This window comes from Zosterops lateralis (genome assembly GCF_965231275.1).
Source record: "Zosterops lateralis genome assembly, chromosome: 34".
Lineage (NCBI taxonomy): Eukaryota > Metazoa > Chordata > Aves > Passeriformes > Zosteropidae > Zosterops > Zosterops lateralis.
This window is the reverse complement of record NC_139794.1, coordinates 174,566-195,669: the sequence shown is the minus strand read 5'-3', so window position 1 is coordinate 195,669 and position 21,104 is coordinate 174,566. Positions and strand designations below refer to the sequence as shown.

Sequence of the window (21,104 nt, the reverse complement as noted above, 5' to 3'; positions counted from 1 at the left end):
GAGGAAATTGGGGTCGCTGGGGTTATTGGGGAGGGGTTTGGGGGGGACTGGGAGGGACTGGGAGCAATTGGGAATGACTAGGGGGAACTGGGGGGGCTAAAATGGGACTGGGAGGGACTGGGAGGAACTGGGAGGGACTGGGAGGAAAACTGGGGTCACTGGGGGTCACTGGGGGGGTTTAGGGGGGATTTGGGGGGGACTGGGAGGGACTGGGAGTTACTGGGAGTTACTGGGAGGAGCCTGAGGGTGGAATTACTGGAATAACCGAGGGGTGGGGACCAGTATAAACCAGTATAAACCAGTACAGGCCGGTATAAACCAGTACACACCAGTACAGACCAGTACAGACCAGTGTGGACCAGTACAGACAAGTACAGACCAGTAAAAACCAGTCCAGACCAGTAAAAACCAGTCAAGATCAGTCCAGACCAGTATAAACCAGCCCAGACCAGTATGAGACCAGTATAGACCAGTATAAACCAGTATAGACCAGTATAAACCAGTACAGATCAGTACAGACCAGTATAAACCAGTATAACCCAGTACGGACCAGTCCAGACCAGTTGGAGGTTACTGGGAGCACTGGGAGTTATTGGGAGGGCACTGGGAGTTACTGGGAGCACTGGGCTGTTATTGGGCTGTTACTGGGAGTTCCTGGGATGTTACTGTCAAGATGGCGGCGCCCATGGTGGCTTCAAGAACCGTTTTGCGCATGCGCGGACCCCACCGCGACGAAATGGCGGCCGCGCCCTTCATCACGTGACGCGCGCGGGGAGGGAAAATGGCGGCGGAGAAAGGAAAGAAAAGGGGCGGGGCCTCTTCGCGCGCGCGGGAGCGACGGCCAATGGGAACGCGGCAGAGGCGGCCGCGCAGGCGCAGTCGGGGCTGAAAGCCGCGGCCATAGAGAGGAGCCCGCGCTCGGCCAGAGCGACCCCGGCGCCGCTCCGGGACCTCCGGGGCCTCTCCCTCAGCTCCTCCCGCCGCTCTGCCCCGCCCCTTCCTCGGCCCCGTTTCCACCGGAGGAACCGCGGGTAAAACCCCCTTTTCCCCCTCTCCGCGGCGGGTCGGAGCAGTAGAGAAGCGTCTCGGTCCTCCCGCGCGGCCAGAGCGGCCGCCGCCATTTTTTAATTCCCTTGTGTCGTCAGTTCCGGCCGGCGCGGACCGGAAGCGAGCGGGGCCCGAGCGGCGCGCGGGGCCGGGAACGGCGCGCGGGAAGGTCCGGGGGAGGGGGGGAAACCCCGCCTGTGACGTCACTCCGGGGAGGGGTGACGTCATAGGGGATCCCGGGGGTCCGGGGGGGGATGGGGGTGTGAGGGAGGCCGCAAGGGATGACGGGATTGGGGGGTTTGGGGGGGTCTGGGGGAGGCCTGAGGGGACGCAAAGGATCATGGGATGGGGGTCTGGGGGGGTCCGGAGGGGGTTTGGGGGTCCCAAATTTGGATCTTGGAGGGTCCCGGGGGTCTGGGGGTGTCTTTGGGATGGTTTAGGGGTCCCAAATTTGGCATTTTTGGGGGTCCTGAGGGTGCCGAGTGAGTCTGGGGGTCCCAAAATTGGATTTGGGGGGTCCCAGGGGGGTCGGGGGGATCCCAAATTCGTGATCTGGGGGGTCCCGGTGGGTCAGGGTCAGATCTGGGGGGTCTGGGGGGGTCTCTGTGTGGTGAGGTCAGTTTTGGGGGTCCAGGGTCAGTTTAGGGGGTCTCAGGGGGGTCTGAGTGTCCCAAATTCGGGATCTGGGGGGTCTCAGTGGGTCAGGGCCAGTTCTGGGGGTCCAGGGTCAGATTGGAGATTCTAGAGGGGTCCCAAATTTGGGATTTGGGGGGTTCTGGTGTGGTGGGGTCAGTTCTGGGGGTTCAGGGTCAGTTTTGGGGGTCTTGGATGGTCAGGGGGATCCGAAATTCAGGATTTTGGGGCATCCCAGAGCCACGTTTGGGGCGATTTTTGGGTCTGGGTGGGTCGGGGTCAGTTCTGGGGGTCCCTGTGCGTTCAGGGTCAGTTCTGGGGGGTCCCAGGGCAGTCTGGGGGTCCCAAATTCGGTATTTTTGCCCCCCAGATGGGTGACAGCGACGACGAGTACGACCGGCGGCGCAGGGACAAGTTCCGGCGGGAAAGGAGCGACTACGATCGGTCCCGGGAGAGGGAGGACAGGAGGAGGGACGACTGGAGCGACCGGTGCGGACCAGTCTGGACCAGTTTGGCCCAGTTTGGGGGCTGGGGGAGGCACTGGGGACCAGTCCGGACCAGTCTGGACCGGTTTGGGGGCTCCCATTCCCAGTTTGGACCGGTTTATCCCAGTTTGGCTGAGTTCAGGGGCTGGGGGAGTTTCCTCGTTCCCAGTTTGGACCAGTTTGGGGGCTGGGGGAGGCACTGGGGCCCAGTTTATCCCAATTTTCTTATTTCCAGTTTATCCCAGTTCAGGGGCTGGGAGGGGCTCCTGTTCCCAGTTTATCCCAGTTCAGGCTCTCATTCCCAGTTTGGACCAGTTTACCCCAGTTTATCCCAGTTCAGGCACCATGAGGGTCCCTCATTTCCAGTTTGGGCCAGTTCAGGCACTGGGAGGAGGCACTGGGGACCAGTTTGGACCAGTTTATCCCAGTTTATCCCAATTTCCCCACACTGGGGAGGGTCCCTGTTCCCAGTTAATCCCAGTTAACCCCAGTTTATCCCAGTTTGTCCCAGTTTGTCCCAGTTTATCCCAGTCCAGGCACCACCAGGGGACACTGGGGGAGTCCCTCAGTCCCAGTTAATCCCAGTTTAACCCAGTTTAACCCAGTTTACCCCTCACAGGGACTGGGAGCGGGGCCGGGAGCGCCGCAGTCGCGACTATCGCGATTACGACCGGACCCGTCGCGAGAGGTTTTCCCCTCCCCGGCACGAGCTGAGCCCCCCCCAGAAACGGCTGCGCAGGGACTGGTGAGAGACCCCCAAAACTGCCCCAAATTCAGCCCAGAATCTGCCCCAAAATATCCCAAAATCTGCCCCGACTCTGTCCCAAAAATCTTCCAAATCTGCCCCAAAACTGACCCCAAAATACCCCCAAATCTGTCCTTTAATCCATCCCAAAAATCCCCCAGATTCACCCCAAGATTCATCCCAAAATACCCCAAATCTGCCCCAAAATCTGCCCCAAAACTGACCCCAAAACCTCCCAAATCCACCTCAAAATCCATCCAAAAGTCCATCCCAGAACCTGCCCAAAAATCTGCCCCGAAACCTGCCCCAAAATCCCCTGGATTCACCCCAAAGTCCATCCCAAAAATCCCCCAAATTGCCCCAAAATCCACCCCCAAAGCCAACCCCAAATCCCCCTGGATTCACCCCCTGTGACCTCTGACCCCAGGGATGACCAGGGCTGTGACCCCTGACCCTCTGTGAACCCTCACTGACCCTTTAACCCCTCTGTGACCCCCAGGGATGACCATGACAGTGACCCCTGACCCCTCAGTGACCCCTGACTGAGCATTATGTGACCTTTAACCCCTGTTTGACCGCAGGGATGACCACGGCAGTGACCCCTGACCCCTCACTGACCCTTGTTTGACCTTTAACCCCAGGGATGACCACGGCAGTGACCCCTGACCCTCTGTGACCCCTCACTGACCCTCTCTCTGCCCTCTGACCCCCAGGGATGACCACGGCAGTGACCCCTGACCCCTGACTGACCCTTGTTTGACCTTTAACCCCAGGGATGACCACGGCAGTGACCCCTACCACGGGGGGTACGATCTGCCCTACGGGGGGGGCGGGGCCGGCCCCACCTACGGCCCCCCCCAGGGCCCCTGGGGCCCCCCCGGGATGGAGCATCAACTGCTGCAGCACCAGCTGCTGCCCATCCAGGCCAGGTGAGCCAAAACCCCCAAATCTGACCCCAAAATCGCACTCGGGACCCCCAAAAACCCCCCGGAAAAATCCCGAATTTTTCTGAGCTTCATAAACACCAAAAATCCCAAAATCCGCCCCAAAATCCCATAAAAAACCCCAAAGTTCTGTGGGATTGGGTACCAGGTGCTGCCCATCCAGGCCAGGTGAGTCCCAAAACCCGAAATCTGACCCTGAAATCACACTCGGGACCCCCAAAAACCCCCCGGAAAAATCCAAACCTCCCTGAGCTTCCTGAGCCCCTGAAACCCTCAAATAACCCCAAAATTCCCATTTAAAAACCCCAAAATTCCCCAAAATAACCCCCAAATCCCCCCAAAAAACCCCAAAATTCCCCAAAACAACCCCAAAATCCCCCCAAAAACCCCCAAAATTAACCTATAGTGACCCCAAACCCCCAATAGTGACCCCAAACCCCCCAATATCCCTCCCAAAGCCCCCAATACTGATCTTAAACCCCCCAATATCCCCCAATAGTGACCCCAGACCCCCAATAGTGACCCCAGACCCCTGATAACGACCCCAGACCCCCCCATAGTGACCCCAAACCCATCGATATCAATCCCAAACCCTCCAATATCCCCCAATAGTGATCCCAAACCCCTCAGTAATGACACCAAACCCCCCCAACAGTGACCCCAAATCTGCAATATCCCCCCCAAAATTCCCAATATCCACTCCAAACCCCCCAATAGTGACTCCAAACCCCGCAATACCGACCCCAAACCCCTCAATATCCCCCCAAAGCCCCTGATAGTGACCCCACACCCTCAATATCAATCCCAAACCTCCCAATACCCCCCAATATTGACCCCAAAGCCCCCGATATTGACCCCAAGCCCCCCGATAGTGACCCCAAAGCTCCTGATACTGACCCCAAACCTCCCCAGTCCCATCAATATCAATCCCAAACCCCTTGATATCCCCCGATATTGACCCCAAGCCCCCCGATAATGACCCCAAGCCCCCCGATAATGACCTGAAACCCCCTGATATCCCCCAATACCAACCCCAAACCCCCCGACAGTGACCCCAAAGCTCCTGATACTGACCCCAAACCTCCCCAATCCCATCAATATCAATCCCAAACCCCTTGATATCCCCCGATAGTGACCCCAAGCCCCCCGATAGTGACCCCAAACCCCCCAATATCCTCTGACAGTGACCCCAAACCCCCCAATAATGACCCCAAACCCCCAATAGTGACCCCAAACCCCCCAATAATGACCCCAAACCCCCAATAGTGACCCCAAACCCCCCAGTAATGACCCCAAACCCCCAATAGTGACCCCAAACCCCTCAATATCCCTGAATAGTGACCCCAAAGCCCCCAATGATGACCCCAAACCCCTCAATATCCACCCCAAACCCCTCAATAGTGACCCCAGACCCCCTGATACTGATCCCCAATCCCCTGATATCCCCCAATATCCCCCAATAGTGACCCCAAACCCCTCAATAACGACCCCAAACCCCCCAATATTGATCCCAAACCCCCCCAAACGTGTGAAAACCCCCCTCCCCAGGCTGGGCACCATCGCCGAGGTGGAGCTGGGGGCGGCCCCGCCCGTCATGAAGAGCTTCAACCCCAAATATCCCCCCCACACCCCCCGATAGTGTCCCCAAATCTGCAATATCCCCCCCAAAACTCCCAATATCCACTCCAAACCCCCCAACAGTGACCCCAAATCTGTGATATCTCCCCCAAACCCCCCGATATCCCCCCATATCTCCTCCAAACCCCCCAATAATGACCCCAAACCCCCTGATACTGACCCCAAACCCCCCGATATCGATCCCAAACCCCCCCCAAACCTGTGCAAACCCCCCTCCCCAGGCTGGGCACCATCGCCGAGGTGGAGCTGGGGGCGGCCCCGCCCGTCATGAAGAGCTTCAAGGAGTTCCTGCTGTCCCTGGACGACGCCGTGGACGAGACCGAGGCCGTCAAGCGCTACAACGACTACAAGCTGGACTTCCGGCGGCAGCAGCTGCAGGAATTCTTCCTGGCGCACAAGGACGAGGAGTGGTACGTCTGGGGGGCCACGAAAATGTCCTTTGGGGGTCCAAAAATGCGTCAGGGGATCCAAAAACGTGCATTTGGTGCCTTAAAATGTGCTGGGGGCGGGTGAAAATGTGATGGGGGGACTCTAAAGGTGATGGGGAGAACCTAAAATGTGATGGGAGAACCTCAAAAATCCTTCAGGGGACCCAAAAATTCTTCAAGGGACTTTAAAATGGGATGAGGGACCCTCCAAAAAACGGGTGGGTTCTCAAAAAAAAATTGATATTACTGAAAAAAAAAAAAAAAAAAAAAAAGAAAAAAAAAAGAAAAAAAAAAAAGAAAGAAAAAAAAAAAAAAAGGAAAAAAAAAAAGAAAGAAAAAAAAAAAGGAAAAAAAAGGAGGGCAGATCCCCCCCCCCAAAATGGTTTATTTCCCAGAAAATAATTAGGTATTCCCAGTTAAATGGGATATTCCCAAAAAATGGCGTATTTCCCGAGAAAAATGGGGTATTTCCCAAAACAATGGGATATTCCTAAAAAAAAGGGAGTATTTTCCAGGGGATTAAAAAAAAAAAAAAATAATTGGGTATTTCCCAAAAAAACTGGGCATTTCCCCCCCAAAAAATTTTCATGTTTTTCCCCCCAAAAATTGTGGATTTGCCAGAAAAAAAATGGGACTTCCCAAAAAATGGGGGAATTTCCCCAAATTTCACATTTCTATTCTCCCCCATCACTTTCAGTTGGATTTGGGGTGGATTTTTTGGGGTAAATTCCCCAAATTTCACATTTCTATTCTCCCCCATCACCTTTAGCTGGATTTGGGGTGGAATTTTTGGGGTAAATTCTCCAAATTTAATGTTCCCGTTCTTTGCCATCAACTTTGGCTGGGTTTGGGGTGGATTTGGGGTGGATTTTTTTGGGGGGTAAATTCCCCAAATTTCACATTCTTGTCCCAGCACCCTTGGCTGGGTTTGGGGTGGATTTGGGGTGGATTTTTTTGGGGAAATTTCCCCAAATTTAATGTTTTTATTCTCTCCCATTGCTCTCAGGGGCCGGTTTGGGGTGGATTTTTTTTGGGGAGGGGGAAATTTCCCCAAATTTAACCCTTCTATTCCAGCGCTCTCGGGTCTGGATTTGGGTTGGTTTGGGGTGTATTTTGGGGGTAAATTCCCCGAAATTTTGACACTTCCCTTCTCTCCCAGCGCCCTCTGGGAGCCGGGTTTGGGATGGATTTGGGGTGGATTTTTTGGGGGGGAATTTCCCCAAATTTCACACTCTTGTCCCAGCACTCTTGGCTGGGTCTGGGGTGGATTTGGGGTGTATTTTTGGGGGTAAATTCCCCGAAATTTTAACGCTTCCCTTCTCTCCCAGCGCCCTCGGGAGCCGCGGAGCCGCCGGGCGGGGTCAGGCAGAGAGGGCGGGGCCGCGCACAATGCGGCGAGGTCAAAGTGCAGGACGCAGCCAGGGACCTTTGTTGTTTTATTTTTTGTTTTGGCGGGAGGGGTTTTTTTTTTAATGCCAAAAAAAAAGGCAAAAAAATGAAAAACAAAAAAAAGCGGCCGGGGGTTTTTGGTAAAAACGCCGCAGTTTTCGGGGCCCGGCGGACGGCGACGCTCGCGGCGAGTGTAGGTATGAGCCCCCGCCCCCCACGGGACACCTGGGACACCTCACAGAACCCCCCAAAAGTGCCCTGAAATGCCCCAAAATACTTCAGGAATTCACTCTAAAACTGCCCAGGAAATACCCTTGAAATGGCCCAGAACCCACCAAAAATCCCGTCCGAAAACAGCCCCAAAATGCTCCAAAAACGCCCCAAAATGGTCCAAAAATCCAGTCCAAAAACGCCCCCCAAATACTCCAAAAACGCCCCAAAAATGCTGCAAAAAATCCCGTCCAAAAATGCCCCCAGAACGCTCCAAAAACACCCCCGAAACACTCTAAAAATCCCATTTAAAAACTTCCCCAAACTACTCCAAAAATCTCATCCAAAAATGCCCCCAAAACGCTCTGAAAATCCTGTCCAAAAATACCTTCAAAACACTCCCAAAACACCCCAAAATCCTTCAAAAATCCCGTCCAAAAAACGCCCCCGAAATGCTCCAAAAACGCCCCAAAAATGCTCCAAAAATCCCATCCAAAAACGCCCCCAAAATGCTCCAAAAACGGCCTCAAAACGGTCCAAAAATCCCGTCTAAAAACGCCGCCAAAACGCTCCAAAAATGCTCCAAAAATCCCATCCAAAAATGCCCCTAAAATGCTTCAAAAATCCCATCCAAAAACGCCCCCGAAATGGTCCAAAAATACTGAAAACGGTGGAAAAACCGCCCTAAAATTGACCTTAAAATGCCTAAAAATGGCCACAAACCCACCTTGGGTGGATGTCCAAAAATGCCCCCAAAAAAGTGAAAAATGTCCCTAAAAACGTCCCTAAAACATCTCTGAAAATATCTCAAAACACCCAAAAAATGTTTTCAGAAAAGCATCAAAATGGACTCGAAAATGTGCCCAAAAATCACCCCAAGCCTTAAGAAAAACCCCAAAATTGGACCCAAAACGTTCCTGAGAACTCAAGAACCCCCCAAAAACCCTGAAAACATCCCAAAAAATCTGTGTGAAAATCCCAATATGGGGCACCCCAAAAATGCGGAAAAAACACCCTGAAAACACCCAGAAATCCCCCAAAATTTAAACAGGAGACACTGAGGGGGGATCTTGTAAAAAATGAGGATTTCTCCATCCCAATTATTTCAAAATTCGGGGTTTCCCCAATAAATTTGGGGTTTTCCCCTTTCCCAAAAAATCCCAGACCGAGTCCCTCTTGTCAATTTAATGATTTTTACTTTCCCCATCCTTAAATATCCCAATTCCCAAAAAATTCGGGGTTTCCCCAATAAATTTGGGGTTTTCCCTTTCCCCAAACACCCCAGACCTGGAATCCCCCTCCTCAATTTCACAATTTTTTCCCCTCTCCACCCCTAAAAATCCCAATCCCCAAAAAATTCAATGCTTCCCCTCCCCAAAAAACCCTCCACACCCAAATAATTCGTGGGACGCCCCAACCCCTTTTCCCACTAAATAAATCCCCAAAATTCCAACCCGGATTCTCCCCCTTCCCTCCCCCAAAAAAAAAAAACCCTGCAGAGTCTCAAGACCTCCCCAAAACCACCATTTTTTTTCCGTTTTCACCCCGAATTTTCAGGTTTCGTTCCAAATACCACCCGGACGAGGCGGGGAAGAGGCAGCAGGAGGCTCAGGCCGCGCTCAGGAACCGGCTCAGCGTTTTCCTTTACCTGTGGGAGCACGGCTGGTTCGACAACCTGCTGCTGGACATCGACCGCGCGCCCCAGATCATCAAAACCCTCGACGCAGGTGCCTCCAAAAATTGTGGTTTTGTGCGTTAAAATGGGAGTTTTGGAGGTTTCAGAGGGAGCTCGTGGGTGGTGGTGGTGTGGAAATAAGCCGGAGTGGCTCCTTGGAGTGACAGAGTCACGTCTTGAGTCAAATCTTGTCCAAAAACACCCCAAAAACGCCCCCAAAGTGCTCCAAAAATCCCATCCAAAACCACCTCCAAAACGCTCCAAAAATCCTGTCCAAAAACCCCCTAAAGCACTCCAAATATCCCATCTGAAAAAAAACCCAAAATGCTCCAAAAACACCCCCAAAACACTCCAAAAATCCTGTCCCAAAATGCCCTAAAAACGCTCCAAAAATGCCCTCAGAATGCTCCAAAAATCCCGTCCAAAAACGCCCCCAAAATGGTCCAAAAATCCCGTTCAAAAGCACCTCCAAAACACTCCAAAAAACCTCCAAAAATCCCGTCCAAAAACACCCCCAAAACACTCAAAAAAGTCCCCAAAATGCTCCAAAAATCCTGTCCAAAACCACTCCAAAAATCCCATCCAAAAATGCTCAAAGCAGTGCAAAAATCCCATCCAAAACCGCCCCAAAACACTCCAAAAATCCTGTCCAAAAAATGCCCCCAAAACGCTCCAAAAATCCCATCCAAAAATGTTCAAAACAGTGCAAAAATCCCACCCAAAACCGCCCCAAAACACTCCAAAATAGGCCCCCAAAATGCTCCAAAAATCCCGTCTAAAAACACCCCCAAAATGCTCCAAAAACTCGCCCAAAACGCTTTTGGAGTCATAAAAGTTCTTCCCTGATGCACCGAAAAATTCCTTTAAAATCTTCTTGATCCCCCCAGAAACGTTTCAGATTCAGTTTTTGGGGTTTCTGGCGGGTTTTTTGGGGTGTTTTGGCTCCATTTTTGTGTTTCCTGACCTGTTTTTGGGTTTTAAAATCGATTTTTTTGGGTTTTTAACCTATTTTTGGATGTTTTTAATCCATTTTGAAGAGTTTTTGGGAACAGAAACTGTGAGGGGAGGAAAAAAGGCAGGAAATTCTGAGGGGAGAAAAAAGGCGGGAAATTCTGAGGGGAGAAAAAAGGCGGGAAATTCTGAGGGGAGAAAAAAGGCGGGAAATTCTGAGGGGGAGAAAAAAGGCGGGAAAACCTGAGGGGAAGAAAGAAAAGCGGGAAATTCTGAGGGGGAGAAAAAAAGGTGGAAACTCTTTATTCCAATTCCAGGTATTTTTAACCCGTTTCCATGTGGTCGTTCCCTGGTTTTTGGCTCCTTTTAAACCAATTTCTGAGATTCTTTTTTTTACAAATTTTTTGAAGGTTATCCCTAATTCTCGTTTCTTTTTCCCATTAAGATGTAACAGGGGTATGGATCTCTCTCTTCTCCCTCTTCCTTCTCAATTTCTAATTCTATTTTTAGGAATTCCTGACTCATTTTTAGGCAGTTTTAACTCATTTTTAAGGCGGTTTTTAACCCAATTTTCCTCGCTTTCTCCCCGTTTTCCCCAGCGGTGATTAAGATGGAGGGGGGCACGGAGAACGACCTGCGCATCCTGGAGCAGGAGGAGGAGGAGGAGAGGACGGAAAAAGCCGAAGGAGCCAAAAAAGAGGAGCCGCGGCCGCCGGAGCCCCCCGGGAAAGGCCCCTCCGAGCGCCCCGACGGCGACGACAGCAACAAGGTCGGGGGATTTTGGGGTTACCTGGGGATTTTGGGGTTCCCTGGAGTCCATTTTGGGTCCCCCTGAGGGATTTTGTTTTGGGTGCCCTGGGTGATATTTTTTTGGGTCCCCCTGTGGGATATTTTTTTTTTGGGTCCCCTGGGAGATTTTTTTTTTGGGTGCCCTGGGGATTTTTTTTTTCCAGGTTGCTTTGATTCTCAGGGGCTTCTTTAGGGTCACCCTGGAGTGTCTTTTGAGGTCCCCGAAGTCTCTTTTGAGGCCCCCTGAGGCTGTTCTGGGGTCCCTTTTGTCCCCTGGGGTGTGTTTTGGGGTCTGTTTTGAGGTTCTTTGGGGCTCTTTTGGGGTCCCTTTGTTCCATTGGGGTCCCCTTTGACCCCGCCCCTCTCCCCACAGGCCGAGGGGGCGGAGCCAGGGGCGGAGCCTGCAGCGGGGGCGGGGCCGGAGGAGGAGGAGGAGGGGCCAGACAAGGGACCCAAGGCCGAGGAAGGCGACAAGGAAGGCGGGGCCAAGGTCAGTGTACACGCCCCCAACTGGCCACACCCCACAAAGCTCCACCCCTACTGCTGATACAGCAGTGTGTGAAGCCACGCCCCTTTTGTATCAGCCACACCCACTTCTAACAAACCACTCCCCTTTCTGCTAAGCCACACCCCTCCCCAGGAGCCCTTCCCAATGGAAAGCACCAACCCCTACACAAGCCACACCCCCTAAACCTCCATATAGGCTCCTCCCACCCTTATTAAACCCTCTAAGCCCCTCCCCTTCCCCCAAACCACACCCCTTTCTCATTATTCCCTCTCCACTCAACCCCACCCCTTTTTTCCCCTGGCCACGCCCCTCATGCACCCAAGCCCCGCCCCCTGACGTCATCCCATTGCGCCCCCTGCAGGCGCGGCCGCGTCAGCGCAGCCGGGACAGCGAGGACGGGGACAGTGACAGCGGGGACAGCGAGGGGGGGACACGGAGAGCCCCCAGCAAGGACGGTGAGGGGACAGGGGGGACACACAGGGGGCAGTGGCAGCGGGGACAGTGAGTGGGGGGACAGGCTTGGGGTCCCTGTGGGGATTTGGGGTCTCTTAGGGGTAGTTTGGGGTCTCTAGGAGGTTTTTTGGATCTCTGGGAGGTGTTTGGGGTCACTTGGGGGTGGTTTGGGGTCTGTGGGAGGTTTTTGGGGTTCCTGGGCGGTTTTTGGGGTCTCTGGGGTCAGGTTTGGGGTCCCTGTGGGGATTTGGGGTCTCTGGGAGGTTTTTGGGGTTCCTGGGGTCAGGTTTGGGGTCTCTGGAGTGATTTGGGATCTCTTAGGGTGGGGTTTGGGGTCCCTGTGGGTATTTGGGGTCTCAGGGTGGGTGTTTTTTGTCTCTCCCCCGTCCCCGGCTGTCCCCTCTGACGCCCCCTCCCCATTTTGTCCCCCCAGAGGAGCCCAAGGAGGACAAAGGCCACGCCCAGGACGGGGCCGGGACCCCTCCCCCCACCGCCCCCTCCCCCCCGCAGAAGGGCAAGGAGGGGGGAGGGGCCGCAGGGGGGGCCCAGGGGGGGGTCCCGGGGGGTCCCCCCGAACCCAAACCGAGACCCCTCCACAAGACCTGCTCGCTGTTCATGAGGAACATCGCCCCCAACATCTCCCAGGCCGAGATCGTGGCGGTGAGGGGGGATCCGGGGGGATTTGGGGGAGATCTGGGGGGTCTGGGGGGGATTTGGGGTGATTTGAGGGGGATTTGGGGGGGATTGGGGAGGAGATTTGAGGGGAAACTCTTGAGGGGAGAAAAAAGGCGGGAAAACGTGAGGGGAGAAAAAAGGCGGGAAATTCTGAGGGGAGAAAAAAGGCGGGAAATTCTGAGGGGAGAAAAAAGGTGGGAAATTCTGAGGGGGGAGAAAAAAGGCGGGAAATTCTGAGGGGGGAGAAAAAAGGCGGGAAATTCTGAGGGGAGAAAAAAGGCGGGAAATTCTGAGGGGGGAGAAAAAAGGCGGGAAATTCTGAGGGGAGAAAAAAGGTGGGAAAACCTGAGGGGGAGGAAAAAGGCGGGAAATTCTGAGGGGAGAGAAAAAAGGCGGGAAATTCTGAGGGAGAGAAAAAAGGCGGGAAATTCTGAGGGGGAGAAAAAAGGCGGGAAATTCTGAGGGGGAGAAAAAAGGCGGGAAATTCTGAGGGGGAGGAAAAAGGCGGGAAATTCTGAGGGGAGGAAAAAAGGCGGGAAACTCTGAGGGGAGAAAAAAGGCTGAAAAACTCTGGGGGGTGATTGAGGGGTCTGGGGGTGTCTGAGGTGGGTCTGGGGGTCTCTGAGCCCCCTGGGACCCCCCAATAAACCCCCCTGTCCCCCTCCCCAGCTGTGCAAACGCTACCCCGGGTTCATGCGCGTGGCACTGTCGGAGCCGCAGCCCGAGAGGAGGTAATGGGGGGATTTTGGGGAGATTTTTGGTGTTTTGGGGGTTTTTTTGGTGCTCACAATGTGATTTTTTTTTCCCCTTCTTTCAGGTTTTTCAGGAGGGGTTGGGTGACCTTTGACCGCAGCGTGAACATCAAAGAGATTTGCTGGAGCCTCCAGAACATCAGGGTCAGTTTGGGGTTATTTTGGAGTTATTTTGGGGTTATTTTGAGGTTATCTTGGGGTTATTTCAGAGGTTTTTTGGGGTTATTTCAGGATAATTTGGGGATAGTTTTGCGTTTATTTTGGGCTTATTTTGGGCTTATTTTTGGGATAATTTTGGGAAAATTTTGGGATGATTTTTGGATAATTTGGGGATGATTTTGGGAAAATTTCGGGATGATTTTGGGATAATTTCAGAATAATTTTGAGATAATTTGGGGATAATTTTGGGAAAATTTTGGGATAATTTTGGATCCTTATCGAGCCCTGTGAGTGCGAGCTGAGCCTCAGCCTGAACCGGGCTGTACTTTAATGCAATTCTGATGCATTTTGCTGTAACTCTGATGTATTTAGATGTGATTTAGGTATAATTTTGAACTGTTTTTGTTACATTTCAGCTCCGCGAGTGCGAGCTGAGCCCCGGGGTGAACCGGGACCTGACGCGCCGTGTCCGGAACGTGTCGGGGCTGACGCAGCACCGGCCCGTGGTGAGACACGACATCAAACTGGCCGCCAGGCTGGTGCAGGCCCTGGACGCCCGGGCGCGGCTCTGGAGCCCCCCGGGGACCCCGGGGACGGCCCTGGGGACAGCGGGGACAGCCACGGGGCAGGACACGGCCGGGGACGGGACAGGGGACGTGCCCACGGAGCCGGAGCCGCCGCCCGCCGAGACCGGGGTGAGTGTGGGGGGACAGGGGTGTCACCAGGGGGTCCTCACAGTGTCCTCAATGTCCCCAGTGTCCTCAGTGTCCCCACAGTGTCCCCACAGTGTCACCAGGGAGTCCTCACAGTGTCCTCAGAGTCCCCACAGTGTCACCATGATGTCCACAGGGGATCCACAGTGTCCTCACAGTGTCACCAGGGGGTCCAAAGGGGATTCACAGTGTCCCCACAGTGTCCTCAATGGCTCCAGCGTCCCCACAGTGTCCCCACGGTGTCACCGGGGTGTCCTCATAGTGTCCTCAGTGTCCTCAGTGTCCTCAGAGTCCCCACAGTGTCCCCACAGTGTCACCAGCGGGGACAGGGTGTCCCCAAAGTCCCCAGTGTCCCCGATGACCTCAATTTCCTCGATGTCCCCAATGTCCCCCAGTGTCCCCAAAGACCCCAATGTCCCCAATGACCCCCAAAGTCCCCCCAATGTCCCCAGTGACCCCAGTGTCCCCAATGATGTCTCCAGTGTCCCCAACACTGTCCCTAGGCCCAGAACCCTGTCCTGAGGCACATCCCCAATGATGTCCCCATTGTCCCCAATGTCCCCAGTGTCCCCAATGATGTCCCCAATGTCCCCAATGTGTCCCCAATGTCCCCAATGTGTCCCCAATGTCCCCACTGTCCCCAGGCGCAGAACCCCGTGCTCAGGCACATCACGGATTACCTGATCGAGGAGGTGAGCGCCGAGGAGGAGGAGCTGCTGGGGCAGGGACAGGGACAGGGGCAGGGACAGGGACAGGGACAGGCCACCCCCGCCGAGGACACGGCCCGCGAGACCAACCCCGCCGAGGTCACCGTGGAGCGCGACGAGAAGCTGCTCAAGGTGGGTCCCCAAAGTGTCCCCAAAGTGTCACCTGGGTGTCCCCAGAGTGTCCTTGTTCCCTCCTGACTCCTGACCCCTCTGTGTGTGTCCCCAGAGTGTCACCTGGGTGGCACCAAACTGTCCCTGGGTGTCCCTATCCCCTCTCTTGTGTGTCCCCAAAATGTCACCAGAGTGTCCCCAGTGTCACCAGTGTCATCTGTGTGTCACCAAAGTGTCCCCAGAGTGTCACCAAGAGTGTCACCAGTGTCACCAAAGTGACACCAGTGTCACCAGAGTGTCCCCAGAGTGTCACCAGAGTGATACCTGGGTGTCACCAGAGTGTCACCAAGGTGACCTCAATGTCCCCAGTGTCCCCAGTGTCCCCACAAATGTCCCCAATGTCCCCTCAGTGTCCCCAGTGACCCCAATGTCCCCTCAATGTCCCCAGTGTCCCCGATGACCCCAATGACCCCAGTGTCCCCAATGTCCTCTGCTGTCCCCAATGTCCCCAAATGTCCCCACTGTCCCCAGGTTCTGGACCGGCTGCTGCTGTCCTCAGTGTCCCCAATGTCCCCATTAATGTCCCCAGTGTCCCCCATGATCCCAATGTCCCCAGTGTCCCTGATGTCCCCATTAATGTCCCTGTTGTCCCCACTGTCCCCAGGTTCTGGACAGGCTCCTGCTGTACCCCAATGTCCCCAGTGACCTCAATGTCCCCTCAATGTCCCCAATGTCCCCACTGTCCCCAGGTTCTGGACAGGCTCCTGCTGTACCCCAATGTCCCCTCAATGTCCCCATTAATGTCCCCAATGTCCCCACTGTCCCCAGGTTCTGGACAGGCTCCTGCTGTACCTGCGCATCGTTCACTCTGTGGATTATTACAACACCTCCGAATACCCCAACGAGGACGAGATGCCCAACAGGTGTGGGATCATCCACGTGCGGGGCCCGCTGCCCCCCAACAGGGTGTCCCACGGGGAAGGTGAGACCTAAAAACGCTGAAATTTACCCCAAAAACTGCCCCGAAATAATATCGAAAACTGTCCTGAAAACCGTCCCTAAATAGCCCCAAAAACTGCCTCAAAAACTGCACCAAAACCACCCCAAAAACCACATGAAAGTAATCCTAAAATAACCCCAAAACCCAACAGGGTGTCCCACGGGGAAGGTGAGCCACAAAACCCACAAAAATCGCCCCAAAATAATCCTAAAAACTGCCCCGAAAACGGCCTCGAAATCCGCTCCAAAATCGCCCCAAAATAACCACAAAATAACCCCAAAAAATCACCCCCAAAATAACCCGAAAATAACCCCAAAATCTGCACCAAAATCACCCGAAAATAACCCCAAAATCTGCACCAAAATCACCCAAAAATAAGCCTGAAAACTGCCCCACAAACCGCCCCAAAACCACCAAAAACCGCCCCAAAAATGGCTCCAAAAAACCCCAAAAACTGCCCCCAAAAAATCCTCAACCCCATTTTTACCCCATTTTTGTCATTTTAATGGGATTTTTATGGGGTTTTTTGGGTTTTTGACCACTCCCAGTGACTGTGGTGACCCTGCTGACCCTTCTGTCCCCAGTATCCCATTTTTATCCCATTTTTGTCATTTTTATGGGTTTTTTTTGGAGTTTTTGACCACTGCCAATAACCCCATTGTCCCCAATATCCCATTTTTACCCCATTTTTGTCATTTTTATGGGATTTTTATTGGGTTTTTTGGGGTTTTTCACCACTGCCAATGACTGTGGTGACCCTGTTGTCCCTAGTGTCCCCAATATCCCCTTTTAACTCCATTTTTACCCCATTTTACCCCATTTTTACCCCGTTTTGGCCATTTTAATGGGATTTTTACAGGGATTTTTTGGGTTTTTTTCATTTTTAACGGGATTTTTTTTGGGATTTTGATTTTTTATGACCCTGCTGTCCCCTGTGTCCCCAACATCCTGTTTTTACTCCATTCTTGTCATTTTTATGGGATTTTTACGGGATTTTTACGGGGGTTTTTTTTGGATTTTTTGGCTCCCAATGCTCCCAGTGACTCTGGTGTCCCCTCTGTCCCCAATATCCTGTTTTTGCTCAATTTTACTCTATTTTTACCCCGTTTTACTCTGTTTCTACACCGTTTTTGTCATTTTAATGGGATTTTTACGGGGATTTTTGGGGTTTTTTTCATTTTTAACGGGATTTTTTTGGGGATTTTGATTTTTTATGACCCTGCTGTCCCCTGTGTCCCCAGTGTCGGAGTGGCAGCGAACCTTCGAGGCCCGTCTGTCCCCTCTCCTGGCCGGGCCGGGCTCTGTCCCCGAGGAGGAGGCGCAGAGACTCGGCCGCAAGGACCCCGAGCAGGAGCTGGAGAAATTCGTCAGCGCCAACACCCAGGAGCTGGGCAAGGACAAGTGGCTGTGTCCCCTCAGCGGGAAAAAGTTCAAGGTTTGGGGACATTTGGGGACATTGTCAGGGTCATTGGGGTCACTGGGGACATCCTCGGGGTCATCGGGATCATTGGGATCATTATTGGGGACATTGGGGTCATTGGGGTCATTGGGGACATTGGGGACAGGCAGGAGCTGGGCAAGGACAAGTGGCTGTGTCCCCTCAGCGGGAAAAAGTTCAAGGTTTGGGGACATTTGGGGACATTGTCAGGGTCACTGGGGTCACTGGGGACATCCTCGGGGTCATCGGGATCATTGGGATCATTATTGGGGACGCTTGGGGACACTTGGGGACACCCTGGGGACATCGGGATCATTGGGGACACTTGGGGACACTTGGCATCATCATTAAAACAATTGGGATCATTATTGGGGTCATCACTGGGATCATTATTGGGGTCATTGGTGACATCCTGGGGGCACTGGTGACACCCTGGGGACATCCTTGGGGTCATTGAGATCACTGGGGACACCCTGGGGACATTGGGGACACTCTGGAGGACAATGGAGGGTCAATGTCCCCAAATGTCCCCTCAGGACAAACCCCGAGTTTGTCCCCAAGCACAGGGACAAGATGGGGCACAGTGACCTCAGTGTCACCTCAGTGTCCCCAGTGTCCCCAATGTCCCCAATCCCCGGGGTACCCCTGGATATCCCTGACCCCATGGATGTCCCTAAATGTCCCCAACTGTCCCCATTGTCCCCCCAGGGCCCCGAGTTTGTCCGCAAGCACATCTTCAACAAGCACGGGGACAAGATGGGCGCCGTCCGCAAGGAGGTTTTGTTCTTCAACAACTTCCTGATGGACCCCAAACGTCCCGCCCTGCCCGAGGGGGGCAAGGGGGGTCCCGCCGGGGGTCCCAACGCTGGTCAGTGTCACTATTGTCACCTCATTGTCATCCCTGTGTCACCTGTGTGTCACCTGTGTCACCCCAGTGTCAACCCCAGTGTGACCCCAAAGGTCCTGCCCTGCCCGAGGGGGGCAAGGGGGGCCCCGCCGGGGGTCCCAACGCTGGTCAGTGTCACCTGTGTGTCACCATTGTCACCTGTGTGTCACCTGTGTCACCCCAGTGTCACCCCCAGTGTGACCCCAAAGGTCCTGCCCTGCCCGAGGGGGGCAAGGGGGGTCCCGCCGGGGGTCCCAACGCTGGTCAGTGTCACCATTGTCACCTCATTGTCACCTCAGTGTCATCCCTGTGTCATCTCAGTGTCCCTGTGACCCCTGGGTGACCCCATTGTCCCCTCATTGTCCCCCCAGGTCTGTCCCTGGGGGTCTCCCATATCCCCCCCAGTCCCCTGGGTGACCCCTGGGTGACCCCATGACCCCTGGGTGACCCTGTGACCCCTGGGTGACCTCTCTGTCCCCTGTTTGTCCCCAGGTCTGTCCCCGGGGGGTCTCCCGTACCCCCCCCAGTCCCCCCAGGGGTTGATGCCCTACGGGACCCCCCGGCCCCCCATGCTGGGATACGGAGGTAACAAAATTTGGGGGGATTTGGGGAAAAATTGGGGGGATTTGGGTGGTTTGGGGGAGATTTGGGGGGATTTGAAGGTTTTTGGGGGAAATTTGGGGGGATTTGGGGTGGTTTGGGAGGGTTTGGGAGTAAATTTGGGGGAAATTTGGGGGGAATTTCAGGAAAATTTGGGTTTGGGGACATTTGGAGAAATAACAGGAAAATTTGGGAGGAATTGGGGGGATTTAGGGGAATTTGGGGGGCATTTGGGGGAAATTTGGGGGGGGTTGGGGGGATTTGCAGGGGATTGGGAGAAATTTGGGAGAATTCGAGGGGAAATTTGGGAGGAATTGGGGGAAACTCGGAGGGGGGTCTGGGGGTGTCTGTGGTGGGTGGGGTTTGGGGTGATTTTTGGTGATTTTTGGGTGATTTTGGATGTTTTGGGGGTGATTTTGGATCATTTTAACCCTTTCTCTCCCGCAGGGTCCCACCCATACCCCCCCGGGCCCTACAGGGGGTTTTGGGGGTGGTTTTTGGGGTATTTTTGGACATTTTTGGCTGTTTTTGGCTGATTTAACCCTTTATTCCCCACAGGGTCCCACCCGTACCCCCCCGGGCCCTACGGGGGGAGGGGCAGTTACGATTCCTTCCGGGGTCAGGGCGGGGCCGGGGGCGGGTACCTGAACAAACCCCGCAGCAGGTGAGGGGGGACCCCCAAAACGGGGGTTGGGACCCCAAAAACGGGGTCTGGGAGCCCAAAAATGGGATTGGGGACCCTGAAAATGGGGTGGGGGACCCTGAAAATGGGACTGGGGAGACCAAAAACGGGGTCTGGGACCCCAAAAATGGGATTGGGGACCCTGAAAATGGGATTGGGGACCCTGAAAATGGGATTGGGGAGCACAAAAATGGGGTTGGGACCCCAAAAATGGGATTGGGGAGCTCAAAATTAGGATTGGGGACACCAAAAATGGGGAGAAAATCCTAAAAAATGGAATGGGAGACCCCAAAAATGGGTTTGGGGAGCCCAAAAATGGGGTGGGGGACCCTGAAAATGGGACTGGGGAGACCAAAAATGGGGGGAAAACCTTAAAAAATGGGATTGAGGACCCAAAAATGAGGTGGGGGACCCCAAAAATGGGGATCCCAGGCTGGATTTTGGGATCTTTTTTTGGGTTGAATTTTGGGGTGGGTTTGGGCTCTGTGGGAATTTCGGGGTGAATTTTGGGGTGGATTTTGGGGGGTTTTGGGGCAGTTTTTGGGATGGATTTTGGGGTAAATTTTGGGATGTTTTTGGTGTTTTTTTGGGGTGAGTTTTGGGGTGTTTTTTTGGGATTTTGGAGTAAATTTTGGGGCCATTTTTGGGGTGGTCTGGGGATGAATTTTGGGATGATTTTGGGGCAGTTTTTGGTTTTTTTTTTTAGATTTTGGGGTGAATTTAGGGGCAGGTTTTGGGGTAAATTTTGGAATTTTTTTGGACGGTTTTGGGGTGGTTTTTCGGATTTCGAAGTGAATTTTGGGGTGTATTTTGGGGTCGATTTTGGGATTTTTTTTGGGATGGATTTTGGGATGGATTTCGGGGTAAAATTTGGGGGAGGTTTTTTGGGATTTGGGGTAAATTTTTAGCCATTTTTGGGCTGGTTTAGGGGTAAATTTTGGGACAATTTTGGGCCATTTTGGGGTGGATTTTGGGACAATTTTGGGGCTGTTTTTGGGATGAATTTTGGGTATTTTTTGGGGTGAATTTCGGGATGGATTTTGGGATTTTGAGATGTTTTTTGGGGTGAATTTTGGGACGATTTGGGGCCGTTTTGGGGTGAATTTTGGGACAATTTCTGGCCATTTGGGGATGGATTTTGGGACAATTTTGGGGCTGTTTTTGGGTGAATTTTTGGCCAATTTTGGGCCGTTTTGTGCCGTCCTGACCCCCCTTTGTGCCCCCAGGATGGTGCGGGGCGACCCCCGGGCCATTGTGGAGTACCGGGACCTGGACGCCCCCGAGGACGTGGATTTCTTCTGACCCCGCCCCGGACACGCCCCCTTTTGATACGACCCCGCCCCTTTCCCGGTTTGTACGGCCCCGCCCCCAAACCCTCCAAAAAAATAAAACCCAAAAAAACCCCAAATTCCCTCAAATAAAGTCCCCGCGGGGCAGCAGCAGCTGGTTGAAGTTTTTTTGGGAAAAAATTCGGGCGATTTTGGTG

The 21,104-nt window shown here is 53.6% G+C and overlaps 1 protein-coding gene and 1 long non-coding RNA gene across 4 annotated transcripts; one reads left to right on the top strand and one right to left on the bottom strand.

Moving 5' to 3' along the window:
* The first annotated feature begins 1,164 nt into the window (after positions 1–1,164).
* Positions 1,165–21,043, top strand: SRRT (serrate, RNA effector molecule). 3 transcript variants are annotated; one of them, XM_083881526.1, is made up of 21 exons: positions 1,165–1,216; positions 2,051–2,169; positions 2,785–2,910; positions 3,684–3,839; positions 5,714–5,902; positions 9,077–9,246; positions 10,745–10,914; positions 11,308–11,424; positions 11,804–11,897; positions 12,329–12,555; positions 13,240–13,301; positions 13,388–13,466; positions 13,898–14,176; positions 14,839–15,033; positions 15,841–15,994; positions 17,254–17,447; positions 18,159–18,264; positions 18,546–18,599; positions 18,829–18,921; positions 19,495–19,600; positions 20,845–21,043. In XM_083881526.1, the coding sequence occupies exons 2-21, from the start codon at positions 2,051–2,053 to the stop codon at positions 20,918–20,920; spliced, it is 2,766 nt and encodes a 921-aa protein (XP_083737652.1). In that variant the 5' UTR covers positions 1,165–1,216; the 3' UTR covers positions 20,921–21,043. The 3 variants fall into 3 exon arrangements, with proteins under 3 accessions (XP_083737652.1, XP_083737653.1, XP_083737651.1); XM_083881527.1 differs by lacking the exon at positions 18,546–18,599 and adding an exon at positions 18,411–18,464; XM_083881525.1 differs by lacking the exon at positions 18,546–18,599 and having other exon boundaries at positions 18,159–18,318.
* On the bottom strand, positions 7,391–9,889 carry LOC310921415. Its single transcript, XR_014592133.1, has 3 exons — positions 9,763–9,889; positions 9,534–9,660; positions 7,391–7,907 (listed from the first exon to the last, which is right to left on the bottom strand). It is a non-coding gene; the product is annotated as an uncharacterized lncRNA (long non-coding RNA).
* Positions 21,044–21,104: the final 61 nt, after the last annotated feature.